The following is a 14884-nucleotide window of genomic DNA, read 5'->3' as shown; positions in this document are numbered from 1 at the left end:
TTCTTTCATCAATTTTTATGTGATGTGACGCTAGTTTTACTCAAATCAAACGGTCAAATGCTCATGAAGTGACTGTCAGAGCAGTTCTGGAGATGTTGTTCATGTGTTCAAGTCCTTATTTAGTGAGACAGCAGACGCTGAAATCAACGGAGCGTCACTTGCGCTTCAGTGTGTGTGATAAAGGGAGACGCACTTCTGCTCCATTCATTAACAGAGACACACAGTACATGCAGGATTCATATTTAAATAGACTGTTCCGGCTTAATATTTACAGATATTAGTCCATATTGTGATTTGATGAGGCTATATGATCAAATTTTACTGAGCAGTTTAAATCAGTAGTGGTAATCTGGAGTGCGTTTCCCAAAAGTATTGTTAGCTAACTATGGTCACAAGTTCAGCTGAACTTCATAAATAATGGAATTTGTGACCATAGTTGCTATGGGAAATGCAACCCTGGTAGACATGCTATATACTCCAAAAGATTTACAATTTCAAAATGACAGAAATTGAGAACAGAACATTTTTGGCGAGATTCAAAAATGACAGTATTTAAGGAATGTATAAACTGTCTAAATTGTATAAAACTGTATGACCAAGAGCTTTAGTTTCCGTCTCTTAATACATGTCCTACGGCTCGAAGGCTGCACCAGGATTTTATATCTTCTGGTACTTGCCCATGCAAAGCTCACAGCCACAATGGAACAGTATTATGGGCGTTGTTATGCAGTTATGTTTGGACTGGTTTTTGTTTGCTATGCAGTTGCTAGAATTTTATGGGCGGTTGCTAGGTGGTTATTTACTGGCTTACTTCAGAGTTTCTATGATATTTTTGTCACTGTTTTTGTCAACCAATTTTTATTATTATTTCAAATCGCTAGTCTGATTAATTAGAAAAATAATAAAAACAGCTAAAAACAGCTTTAAATGAAGCCATGCTGCTGACTTTCTACATCCAGGATTTTATTACGTAATAAAGATGGTTAAATCAGCACGAGACTGTCGACACAGAGACAGATCAACACCTGCTTCCCCATCATAGTCTCTTTATCCCAGCCACTGATGCATTAGTGAAGTGACAGGCAGGAGAAGCACAACAGGATCACTGTACTAATAATAACATTAGGATCCTTTGGAAGGTAATGCTAGGCTGTAAAGTGGCGTGGCTGTTTATTTTCAACTACGCGATTGTCTCAGTAGAGTAATATTTGTTTGTTCGGGTACATTTCACTATGAATTCTTTGATCAACCAATCCCAATTCAACTCAGGCTTTGCAGACAGACTTTTACAGAAAGACCTTTACAGTAAAAAAAAATGCTGCAGAGATTACTTTTTTGTAGGTAAAAAAATGGAAACACGTAAGCATTTTAGCACTTCTGGATCCATCGTCCTGAAGTCAATGGGTTGTTAATATCTGAAATAAGGTCTGTGGTTAACAGAAGCTCAAGATATATTGATATCTATTCTATGACATTAAATCTACATTTACATTTAGTCATTTTGCAGATGCTTTTATCCAAATGAGGACAATGGAAGCAAACAAAAACAATAAGAGAACAATGATATACAAGTGCTATAACAAGTCTCAGTTAGCTTAAACACAGTACACGTAGCTAGGGCTTTTAAAAAGAAAACAGATAGAAAAGAAAAAGAATAAATCAAGCTATTGTTAGAGGTATTTTTTTATTAATATTGTATAATAAATGAAAAGAAAACAGAGTAGGCAAGGCAGCTCATTCCACCAGGAGGGAACATTTAATTGAAATACATCAGGAATACTTCTAGGCTGTCTAACAAATATATATATATATATATATATATATATATATATATATATATATATATATATATATATATATATTAGGGCTGGGACAACGCGTCGAGGTCATCGATGATGTCGACACAAAAAATACGTTGACGCAAAATATGCGCATCGATTCGTCGACCTGTTTTTATTTCTCTAAAAACGTTTGCAAAACGTTAACTTTATGTGCGCTGAATATACGCGATGGCAGGATCAACATTCTGTCCCACGTTATATAACCAATCCAGGGGTTTTTCTGCATTGATCTTTTTTTTGGCGGCTGTCAAAGCCTTATTTGATCGGTGAGTGATGTAGAATAGAATGACTGCCGAGCCTGACAGGGCGCGTAGTCGCATACGAGAGAGAGAGCCCCGGCTGCGCGCACTCACAGTCTTCAAACAACACGAGCACTTCTTGCTCTCTCTCTCCCTTGTGCATATTAATCAAAATCATTAAACACGATAGAAAAATGGCGAAACACCAAAGTTTCACGCGCGCTCGCAGACTCACAGTCTTCAAACTACACGAGTGCTGTCTTGCGCTCTCTCTCTCTCTCTCTCCCTCCCTCCCTCCCTCATGCATATTAACCAAAATCATTAGACACGATAGAAAAAGGGTGGAACGCCAAAGTATCACGTGGAGCATTCTCACGTGGAGTTTTCTAGTTATTTTATTTTATTTATTTTTTTGGAAAAGCACTCTCTGTATTAGCTTAAAGCCCTCAAGTTTACATTGGTTACTGTATTCTTTCAATTGCTCTAAACAAGTATTTTGGGTGACCTTTTTTATTGAATGATAGACATCAATAAAAAAAAAATTTTTCAATAAACTAGGCCCTATGTGTTCAGTAAGCTTGTTTCAGTAAGCTATGTGTTTTCAAGGCTTCAAGGTTTTATTGAATGCTATCTCTATACAAGTGCAAAGTAATGCATTCTTAGTCAGTCTTTTATTTTGTAATTTTAAGAGCAATAAACATATATTGCAATGTTAAGGAATTCATGTTTTTTTTTCATTCAGATATGTAAATCAACATGTATAAATTGTTAGTAGTCAATTAATGGGGAGATAATCGAAATCGAATATATATATATATATATATATATATATATATATATATATATATATATATATATATATATATATATATATATATATATATATATAAAATCACTGTGGCATTTTATGTATGAAACATTTACATTGCTAAAAACAGCTTTAAATGAAGCCATGCTGCTGACTTTCTACATCCAGGATTTTATTACGTAATAAAGATGGTTAAATCAGCACGAGACTGTCGACACAGAGACAGATCAACACCTGCTTCCCCATCATAGTCTCTTTATCCCAGCCACTGATGCATTAGTGAAGTGACAGGCAGGAGAAGCACAACAGGATCACTGTACTAATAATAACATTAGGATCCTTTGGAAGGTAATGCTAGGCTGTAAAGTGGCGTGGCTGTTTATTTTCAACTACGCGATTGTCTCAGTAGAGTAATATTTGTTTGTTCGGGTACATTTCACTATGAATTCTTTGATCAACCAATCCCAATTCAACTCAGGCTTTGCAGACAGACTTTTACAGAAAGACCTTTACAGTAAAAAAAAATGCTGCAGAGATTACTTTTTTGTAGGTAAAAAAATGGAAACACGTAAGCATTTTAGCACTTCTGGATCCATCGTCCTGAAGTCAATGGGTTGTTAATATCTGAAATAAGGTCTGTGGTTAACAGAAGCTCAAGATATATTGATATCTATTCTATGACATTAAATCTACATTTACATTTAGTCATTTTGCAGATGCTTTTATCCAAATGAGGACAATGGAAGCAAACAAAAACAATAAGAGAACAATGATATACAAGTGCTATAACAAGTCTCAGTTAGCTTAAACACAGTACACGTAGCTAGGGCTTTTAAAAAGAAAACAGATAGAAAAGAAAAAGAATAAATCAAGCTATTGTTAGAGGTATTTTTTTATTAATATTGTATAATAAATGAAAAGAAAACAGAGTAGGCAAGGCAGCTCATTCCACCAGGAGGGAACATTTAATTGAAATACATCAGGAATACTTCTAGGCTGTCTAACAAATATATATATATATATATATATATATATATATATATATATATATATATTAGGGCTGGGACAACGCGTCGAGGTCATCGATGATGTCGACACAAAAAATACGTTGACGCAAAATATGCGCATCGATTCGTCGACCTGTTTTTATTTCTCTAAAAACGTTTGCAAATGACGTTTGCAAATGACGTTTTTCTGCATTGATCTTTTTTTTGGCGGCTGTCAAAGCCTTATTTGATCGGTGAGTGATGTAGAATAGAATGACTGCCGAGCCTGACAGGGCGCGTAGTCGCATACGAGAGAGAGAGCCCCGGCTGCGCGCACTCACAGTCTTCAAACAACACGAGCACTTCTTGCTCTCTCTCTCCCTTGTGCATATTAATCAAAATCATTAAACACGATAGAAAAATGGCGAAACACCAAAGTTTCACGCGCGCTCGCAGACTCACAGTCTTCAAACTACACGAGTGCTGTCTTGCGCTCTCTCTCTCTCTCTCTCCCTCCCTCCCTCCCTCATGCATATTAACCAAAATCATTAGACACGATAGAAAAAGGGTGGAACGCCAAAGTATCACGTGGAGCATTCTCACGTGGAGTTTTCTAGTTATTTTATTTTATTTATTTTTTTGGAAAAGCACTCTCTGTATTAGCTTAAAGCCCTCAAGTTTACATTGGTTACTGTATTCTTTCAATTGCTCTAAACAAGTATTTTGGGTGACCTTTTTTATTGAATGATAGACATCAATAAAAAAAAAAATTTTCAATAAACTAGGCCCTATGTGTTCAGTAAGCTTGTTTCAGTAAGCTATGTGTTTTCAAGGCTTCAAGGTTTTATTGAATGCTATCTCTATACAAGTGCAAAGTAATGCATTCTTAGTCAGTCTTTTATTTTGTAATTTTAAGAGCAATAAACATATATTGCAATGTTAAGGAATTCATGTTTTTTTTTCATTCAGATATGTAAATCAACATGTATAAATTGTTAGTAGTCAATTAATGGGGAGATAATCGAAATCGAATATATATATATATATATATATATATATATATATATATATATATATATATATATATATATATAAAATCACTGTGGCATTTTATGTATGAAACATTTACATTGCATTTACATTTATTCATTTAGCAGACACTTTTATCCAAAGCGACTTACAGATGAAGACAGTGGAAGCAATCAAAAACAACAAAAAGAGCAATGATATATAAGTGCTATAACAAGTCTCAGTTAGGTTAACACAGTACACGTAGCATGGGATTTTAAATAATATAATAAATAAAAAGAAAACAGATAGAATAAAAAAATAAAAATAAAAGAATAGAGCAAGCTAGTTAGAGGTCTTTACACATACACACACATACATATACAATTGCATAATAAATTAAAAGAAAATAGAATACAAAAAGATTAGAAAGGTAGTTAGATTTTTTAAAGAATAGAATTAAAATAGTGAGTGTTAAAGTTAGAGGGTCAAATAAAGATGGAAGAGATGGGTTTTAAGGCGATTCTTGAAGATGGCTAAGTACTCAGCTGCTCGGATTGAGTTGGGGATTTCATTCCACCAGAAGGGAACATTTAATTTAAAAGTCTGTAAAAGTACAGAGAGTGATCAATAAACACTCCCTTTATAAGCAGTGGATCTGTCAATCACATAGCACAAGTTTATTATTGACATAGAGCTTTGCACTCTGGCCAAAACTCTCAGTAAAACCAATGGCAATGTCTACTTAGCATATTGAATACTTTATTTACATTGTGTCTGCACTGTTATGATGAAAGCATTTATGAGATTGCAGAAATCGTGAGGTTACTGCATTCCTATGCTCGAAAGATAAGGCTTTGATAGACCACAATGCTTAGTACTGCAATGGGGGTCTAAATTTAATGCTTTAAACAGCACATTTAAGGATTAGTTCATCTCAGCAGCTTTGATAGTAAAAACAGAGTAAATGAGTTCCACATGTGACAATTATTTCATATGCAGAGATATTACCCAATCAGTGGACATTTGCAATGAGGTCTTAAAGGAGACCTGCACATTTAAACAGATTGTTTAAATCAGGGTAGGAATCGCCTTTTATTTTCTAAATTTGGAATATTACTTAATTATTTTATTATATACAAATTATTATTTCTGAGTTGTTAACAACTTTGATTTAAAAATCCTTCAAACATAATAAGAACACCTCAGGAGACATTATGCATTTTAAAATGCATTTCATGACCCCTTTAATACTTAGGGTTAGGGGTTCGTTCTACTTAACCCTAAAAATAAACAGTAGCAATAGTAATGTTTGCTCTAGCAACTACGTTATTTACGCTATATGGCCAAGAACAGCTGTGGTTTTGTACATGTATTCAAAAGCAATGACCTAACTGTGGTTACAGTATCACCACAATAACACGCTTAATGAAAGTTCAAGTTCAACACCATACTCAGCTGAAGCAGTCGTTCTTATGTTCACCATATGATATTCTCAACAGAGAGAACTCACCTCTGGCAGACAGCTTTTTGGTGTTGATGATTTTGGCAGCATATTCCTGACCAGTAGAGATTTTCATACATCTTCTAACCACAGAAAAGGCTCCTCTGGAAATCAGAAAGCACATACACATATAATCAACTTTGTTTCATTTATTTACACTATATTACGTTTATTTTCATTTATTTGTTTTCTTTTGTGTGTATATTTCTGATAATGCAGAACTGTCCTGTTCATAACTGTGAAAATTCTACTCCTATCCCCCTCTGCCTTTTTTTAAAGAAAAAAAAAAGTTAAGCATTTTTACAACCTTGTCTTGAATATCCCCACTGAATATTCTAGAATATGCGATGTTTAAGAACATGCTTCTCAACATCAACGAAACTCCGTTCTTTAAGTAAATAAGCATGGCGTTTTAAATAGGGGAATTCCGCTGTTTGCTATTCCCGCCGAAAACAGGAAAAGAATAATACAAATAGAACAGTATTATCGTCAAAACAGCACATGAAAGAAGCCGAGAAGAGACTTGCGACCGCAGGTAAGGTTACAGAATCAGGTAAGGGCTAACACTGTCAGCCTGCACTTTTCTAAAAAAAAAAAATGTTTCAGATTGTTATTGGAAGCGTGTGCATAACTAATACTTACTTCCCCAGTTCTTCATACAGCTGATATTCGTCGGTAAACCTGGTGCAGGTTGTTGAAGCCATGCTGAGAGCGACGGGAAGAACAATCTGAGCGCAAAAGTGAAATCTGCGGTTACCTCTTCCTGTATATCCTCACTGCAGAGCGAAAGTAAATGTTTCAACTCTGGAAAGAAATGAAAATGTCCAAGTCTGTCACTACAAATGCTCTTGCAGGTGTGAGATGGTGACTGGCACTGTTTTGACACCTATTTGAAGTTGAAGCGCCGCACCTCTTGTGATCAAGAGATGTCCGATTCGCGAACGTGTTCTTTTAAACCGGTTCTTTTTAACGATTCAATAGAACCGATTAGAGGGTGTATGTGAATCATTCGAGTTTTGGGGGACTTTCATTAGGTTACACGCCAGTGTTTCTAGTCACAAACGCGTAGAGGATGGAATAGATTTAAGAATAAATGGCGAGCTCATTTTGTCCGTCATATACATAGAAAGAATACCAAAATTACGGAGGCTATACGATGAAACCAGCATAATATATATATATATATATATATATATATATATATATATATATATATATATATATATATATATATATATTGCTTATACTTTTCATTATTTTATAATAGCCTATTATTCTAAAGGTTGCATTATAATTTATACAGCCAACATAAAATGTGTCTGAAATTAGTAACACTGCAGTCTTAATTATCTCTTATTCACTTCTCGATGTAATATCATAAATAACATTTTGTGTTACAATCAAGTTTTAAAAAACACATTTATATCAAGACTTGTATATAAATGACATTTGGAATGAATTGAAATGTAACTGTGAACTACCAAAACCTATTACAAAGATATTGCCTATGATAAACAATAGTAGCCTAGGTTATTTAACTTTATTCATTTACTACTAAAAAAGAACTGCAAATCTGTAATTGTTTGATGATTCACATAGAAAGAAGAATCATTTCGTTTGACCGAGTGAATCGAGTTTCCCAACAGTACACACACACACGCTCACATCTCGCTTCCTGCTGTAACAGCGGCTGTTGAATCTAGTGTAAGAGCTCCCTCTGGCGGCACAAACACGCGTGTACGAGTGTCTGGAAAGACCACGGTGTATAGACTATTTTAATCGCAGGAAATTAGCAAATGTGTGACGGTAGACTTGTTGATAGACTGATAACGCTAGTCTAAAATGAAGCATCATACAGTACTGTTCATCCTTAAGCACTGTCACCTTGAGTTAACGGGATGACCAATTATCCTCTTAAATTACTAATCTTGTAAATCCTGTGGAGCGTTTCTTCCTCATCTACTACTGTCTTAAAAATCAATGTGATGATAAAAAGCTCCTTTCCCTCTCTTGGCATTTCAGATAAGGTCTATTTGTCTCTCTTTAAACACCTGAATATTTATTGTAGGGTTGTTTAATGAAAGTGAATTTACTTTGAAGTACACGCACACTACTTTTGTCAGTGGTCTCTTGTAGTGAATTACAGAAAACTGCAAATAGAAATCCACTGCCCAATATTTAACGTCACCAATACAATTAAATTAAATAAATAAATAAACAGTAAAAAAAAAAGAAAAAAAAGAAAAATACATTCTAAAAGAAGTTTAAAATTCACAATATTAAGTTGATGTAATAATAAATAGTATGTCAACATAAATGTTTAATTGATAAACAACAACAACAAACATCTGTAGAAAAACAGATAATGTCTTGGCAGAAAATGACCAGTAAATTGTTTTCTGTTAAACGTACAAATAAAACACTATACAATGCAATGCTTTTAAAATATGTGTAAAATACTATCTGTAAAAATCAGTACAGAAAATTCCTTCAAATTAAAAGAGCACACTGGGCTGTATTTGATTTTTGTAATGAGTGTAATGTAAACTAAGAGTTAAACTGTTCAGAAGGGGTGGGGATGTGGGGTAGGAGGGAGTGACAGAGACTTTAACAGCCTGACAGGAAAAAGCTGTTAGAGTGTCTGGTAGTGGCGTTATAGATACTCTTAAACCCTTTTCCAGATGGCAGCGGGTTACATTCATGGGATGGGTGTGAGGGGTCAGCAATAATTCTAGATGCACTGCAGATGCTGTGTTTGCTGATGAATTCTCTGAGAGGAGTCTCTCTGGGGGGTCAGAGACACTGCAGTTCCCAAACCAGACAATGATGCAGAGGATGATCTCAAGTAGTCTAACTGGCTGTTTGGATTCCAGTTCCAACACTAACCAATAGCCCACATAGCCTATAGATGACCTCAGCATAAGGAAATACATTTCAGAGGTGGAAATGGTTTACTTTCTCTTACATATGAATATAAAATTATTTTTCATACTGATTCTTCACAGGTGTTTTACCCATGCAATGCATTAATCTCATTAAAGACGTAAATTGAATGGATGATGTCCTGTCAAAAAAAATAAAATAATAATAATAATAAAAATCATATGACATTCCAGGAAATATCTTATAAAAACCATTCACCTATAGCTGAACCTTCCGTACCTGGGGACAGTCGTGGCTTAACGGTTAGAGTTGGACTTGAAAGCCAAAGGTCGCAGGTTTGAGTCTTGGATCTGGCAGGGATTGTAGGTGGGAGTGTGAATGACCAGTGCTCTCCACCTTCAATACCACGACTGAGGTGAGACCCTTGAGCGAGGCACCGAACCCCCAACTGCTCTCTGCAACACTGGCTGCCCACTGCTCCAGGTGTGTGTCTGTATGTGTGTTCACTACTCACTGCTGTGTGTGGGCACTTGGATGGGTTAAAAGCAGAGCAAAAATCTAATGAAGACAATAAATACGATTATGATAAAAATTTATCCAAGTTCTTCATGCCATCTTGGGTATATTCATAAGAATAAAGTATATTTTTAATGCGGTACTAATCAACATAGCCTTTATCATTTAGAGTATCATTTTTTGGCATTCTCAATTTGTATAAATCAACATTTATAATTACAGTGTATACTTTTTTTCTTTATTTGCCCTAAAAAATGGGTTAAAATGTGACAACATTTCCCATAGGTGAGGAACATAGTAACTGATGGGCATGTTGTAACATGACCATATGACAGCTTAAAATGTTATCTGATATATACAGTATGTGTGTGTGTGTGTGTGTGTGTGTGTGTGTATATATATTTTTTTTTTTGTTTGTTTGTTTTTTACTAGATATATATTTTATATTTCATTAGATTTATTCAATTTATTTTAATATTTATTAGATTTTTTTAATTTAGTTTTACATTTAGTAATTATTATAGTAAATATATATATATATATATATATATATATATATATATATACATATATATATATATATATATATATATATACATATATATATATATATATATATATATATATACATATATATATATATATATATATATATATATATATATATATATATATATATATATATATATATATATACATTACAATGTGTCCCGTTTAGTTACTTGGGGAAGTCCTGATTACAAAACAAATGTACAGCATAGTTCAAAACAACATGAGCAAATAGATGAAGAAACACATTCAGACATTTAGGGAAAAAAAAGCATAGATGAACACAACACTCCCCTCCCTTCACACACAGCTCTTACAGAACAGGAGACACATAAAAAGTATATTATTTTGAACTCATTTTTATTTATTTTAAAATTATTTCATTTTTTTATGGATATGAAATTTTGGCATGATTTCTTTTTTATTACTTGGAACATATTGGCCATCATAGTAAAGGTAATAAATTAGGCTAACTATACAAAGCAGACTTTATATCAAACAGATATGTTAAAGCATTGGTCTCAAACTCAATTCCTGGAGGGCCACAGCTCTGCACAGTTTTGCTCCAACCCTAATCTGTCATCCGCTATAAAGAATTAAAGAAACTAAACTTCTAGATAACAGATTGGAGATAAAATAATAATAGCAGAATTGTCTCCTTTTAAATAAACAAACACTTAGATGGAAAACTTACTTTAGCCAGAAATTTAATTTTGCTACGGCTCTTCTTCAAAAGATTATTGATTTTTTGTAAAAGAAAAATTCTTTATATAGTGTTGATAGCATTTTACGCTAGCATGTGTGGAAATGTTTAAACCATATGTGTTACAACTGACCCCAAGTTAGTTCATGTCCCACTCACCCCTACTATAAAATAATAACCGTGTTATTTCAAACACTTTACTGTTGTAATATAGTGAGTTTGAGCAACAACAACAACAACAACAAAAATCTCCAAGATGCTTCTGGAAACCTACCTGCAAAGCAACCTGAAAAACTATGGGCAAGTGCACCTAGGGCAAAAGCTGCTTTAAACACAAAGGATGGTCACTCCAAATGTTGATTTCATTTGAGTAATAGAAGATAAATTATAAAGAAAATCTATGTGTGAGATAATTTTTGACAGCATCCTCAGTTTACAGCATTTTTTCACAAGTGCCTAAAACTTTTAACATTACGCAAGTAGGTTTCTTGGAGCATCATTGCAACAGTTCTTCTGGATTGAGTCTGTCTCAGTTTGTTCTGTTTCTTCATGTTATTCCAGATCAGATCTCTGTGTGGAGCACTGGATGTTGTCAGGCTCCTTTTGAAAAAAAAACAAAAAAAAACTGTTTCTATGATTGCAAATGACAAATCTCACTGATCACTCTTTTATGTCGATGAGTAGATGCTCTAGTCATTCTCTAGACAAATTTATGACAAGAGACTGAGTGAACTGTTCTGTTGGCTCCAGCATTTTACTATGCTGTCATAAATAAACATAATTCTCTTGAGTCAAGAAGAAAGTTGCCTGATGTCATGTGAAAAAGGGCTTATTGATTTTGAGCGATAAATCCAAGTAAGATCACTGGAATGATTCTTTTCTTTTCTTTTTTTAAGTAAGGCTTTGATGCAAAGTCAAAAAGACAAAGGCAGTGAGACAAAGAGACCAAGCAGTGAGATATTTGATCAATGAAAAGTACTGAAATTGAAAGATTTAGATGTATCATTCTCACATTCTCAGATTTTAAAGAACATAGTAAAGCCTTGTCTTTAGCAGCATATGGTTTAGACTGCAACAAGGCCAATTTTATTTATTAAATATCAGTAAAATATTTTGTGACAATCATTTTTCTAAAACCTTTACAACACATTTAAGCCTTTATAATAACTATTTCTGTTTACGATTGTAATTAATTTAGAATCTGTGCCAACAAGTTCCCAAGTGTCTTCTTTTAAATGAGGCTACTATTAGTCTAAAGGCTTCATGAATTATATAGCCTATTTTGCTGTATGCAATTTCTTGTGTTTGGGTTCAGAGTCGGAGGAGGAGTGCAAGTTATATATGGCCATAAAGCATATATACTAATATTTGCACATGCATGTTTTTACAAAAAATTTGATGGGAAACCAAAAGATTGAGAGGTAGTAATAGATTTTGAGTGAAAGAGACAAAAATAAAAATAGCAACTTAGAGAGAAAAGACAGGGATAAAGAAGATACAGAGTAAAAAATATGAACCTGCCGAACCTTTGTCAGTTGCCAAAGAGTTCCAGAAATGCTTGGCTAACACTGGCCATTACAGGAAACAGGAATTTATACAAATATGCAAGCCAACAAACTTTATCAAAGTTATGTTTGCAATATATAAAGGTGAATGACTTTTACATAGAGAGAAATACACATAATACATGTTTATGTATATCAATATCAATACATAGCACAGACCAACATATATCAGCCAAGCATTTTGCAATTAACGTTATCTTCCAGTAACTATGGCCCATTAGCATTTTGTGTGTGGAACATTTTCCAAGTCAACTGAGAGCTTTGCCAGTTAATAATTAATTATTCCATTTCCATGAGTAAATATTGTGGCAGGTATTATTAAAACGTAGAACTATGCCTAGGATTTTTAATGTGGGCACATTATGCAATACAGAAAGGGCCTCCTCTAACAAGGTATAACAGGCCAGGAGAAGCATGGACAAATGTGAACCAACCAACAGCATATATACAAAAAAAAAAAAAAAAATGGAATAGCTCAGCCTTAAGGAATGCAAAGCACTGCCATGAAATCCAGCCCTGCAGGCAAGCTTAATACCTCCTGTTGACATATGAAGCTGGTAGAGTGTCATTCTGCTAGTTATTTGGTACATTAAATGTGGGGAATTGTAATCTGTTCCAGCTTTGTTTCACATGAGTTTTATGAAGACAGCTGTGGAGTATTGGCCAGGGACATCGGATTGTTCTCAAGGAAATGGTCCAGATTACATAATCCAGCTGCGTCATTTTGTTACGCTCTAGGGTAGCACCAAACAATAAAACTCATGTTCATTTTTTTTTCTATTTATTGGAATGTTCTGAGCTTCAAATGCATCTGGCTTATTGATTGACATAACCACACAGCTGAAAGCCACTGTAACAATCTCAGTAAAACATGGACTGCAGGAAAGTGTTATGTCCTAAACAGGCACAATGCAACAAGATTCAAGTAACGAGTTATTAAACCATGCACAATGAACGAGCTGTGTGACATGGCACAGTAATATACAATATGTATGTGTTGCTTATCACACAGCTATGTGGAAAGTGATTTTGGACCAAAGAGATTTAACTTTTGGCAGGGTAAGCCATTGCAATGCCACAGGTATTGAAACAAAGTTAATAACAAAATCTCCTCGTTGCTTTTGTAAGTGTGCAAGGATGTAAAAGGATGTTCTTTCTTTCTTTCTTAAATATTTTGGTAACACTTTTATAACTTGTTACACTGTTATAACTTTCACTAATATATCATTAACAAACATTATATAATGCTAAATGGATCATTAGTTAATGTATATATTCAAAGAGTTAGGAACTTGAGATAATGTGCTTGTACTAATTAACTTATTAAACATTACATAATGTTTAACAAATCATTATTTCATGTAATTTAAAATGCTTGCAAATGTCAATGAAACTTTCAATCCCATATGATCAAGATCTAATTGAAAGTCTACTAATGATTTTAACAAATGTTATAAAATGTTTAAAAGCTTGTGTTAATGCACAACACTTGCTGCTAATGAGGTGTGATACGGGTGTGGTTAGGGACAGGTTTGGTGGTATGGGTAGGTTTAAGGGTTGGTTAAGGAGTCAACAGTGTAGAGGGTTCAATTTGATTACTACAAACCCGATTCCAAAAAAGTTGGGACACTGTACAAATGGTGAGTAAAAAAGGAATGGAATAATTTACAAATCTCATAAACGTCTATTTTATTCACAATAGAATATATATAACATGTCAAATGTTGAAAGTGAGAGATTTTGAAATGTCATGCCAAATATTGGCTCATTTTGCATTTCATGAGAGCTACACATTCCAAAAAAGTTGGGACAGGTAGCAATAAGAGGACAGAAAAGTTAAATGAACATATAAGGAACAGCTGGAGGACCAATTTGCAACTTATTAGGTCAATTGGCAACATGATTTGGTTTAAAAAGAGCCTTTCAGAGTGGCAATGTCTCTCAGAAGTCAAGATGGGCAGAGGATCACCAATTCCCCCAATGCTGTGGTGAAATATAGTGGAGCTATATCAGAAAGAAGTTTCTCAGAGAAAAATTGTAAAGAGTTTGAAGTTATCATCATCTATAGTGCATAATATCATCCAAAGATTCAGAGAATCTGGAACAATATCTGTGCGTAAGGGTCAAGGCCGGAAAAACATACTGGATGTCTGTGATCTTTGGGCCCTTAGACAGCACTACATCACATACAGGAATGCTACTGTAACGGAAATCACAACATGGCAGGTTGCAGTCTAGATCAGTCAAAACATCTTGTGCATCATAAAGAGGAAGATGGGACA

At 34.2% G+C, this 14884-nt stretch overlaps 1 protein-coding gene across 9 annotated transcripts in view; it reads right to left on the bottom strand.

Annotated features, from left to right (window-relative positions):
• The window catches only part of camk2d1 (calcium/calmodulin-dependent protein kinase (CaM kinase) II delta 1), a 104147-nt gene extending 96824 nt beyond the window's left edge, over positions 1 to 7323 (bottom strand). For 4 of the 9 annotated variants that reach the window (XM_052560212.1, XM_052560213.1, XM_052560214.1 and 1 more), the window contains exons 1-2: positions 7029 to 7320; positions 6396 to 6490 (exon numbers count right to left, since the gene is read on the bottom strand). In XM_052560212.1, the coding sequence (XP_052416172.1) occupies positions 6396 to 6490; positions 7029 to 7090 (157 nt within the window). In that variant the 5' untranslated portion in view covers positions 7091 to 7320. Of the gene's footprint in view, positions 1 to 6395; positions 6491 to 7028 lie in introns of all 9 variants that reach the window. The other 5 variants (XM_052560207.1, XM_052560209.1, XM_052560210.1 and 2 more) reach the window with 3 other exon arrangements.
• Between the last annotated feature and the right edge of the window lie 7561 nt (positions 7324 to 14884).

Source organism: Carassius gibelio, chromosome B7, assembly GCF_023724105.1.
Source record: "Carassius gibelio isolate Cgi1373 ecotype wild population from Czech Republic chromosome B7, carGib1.2-hapl.c, whole genome shotgun sequence".
NCBI classification, from domain to species: Eukaryota; Metazoa; Chordata; class Actinopteri; order Cypriniformes; family Cyprinidae; genus Carassius; species Carassius gibelio.
This window is presented reverse-complemented; position numbering and strand designations above follow the sequence as displayed.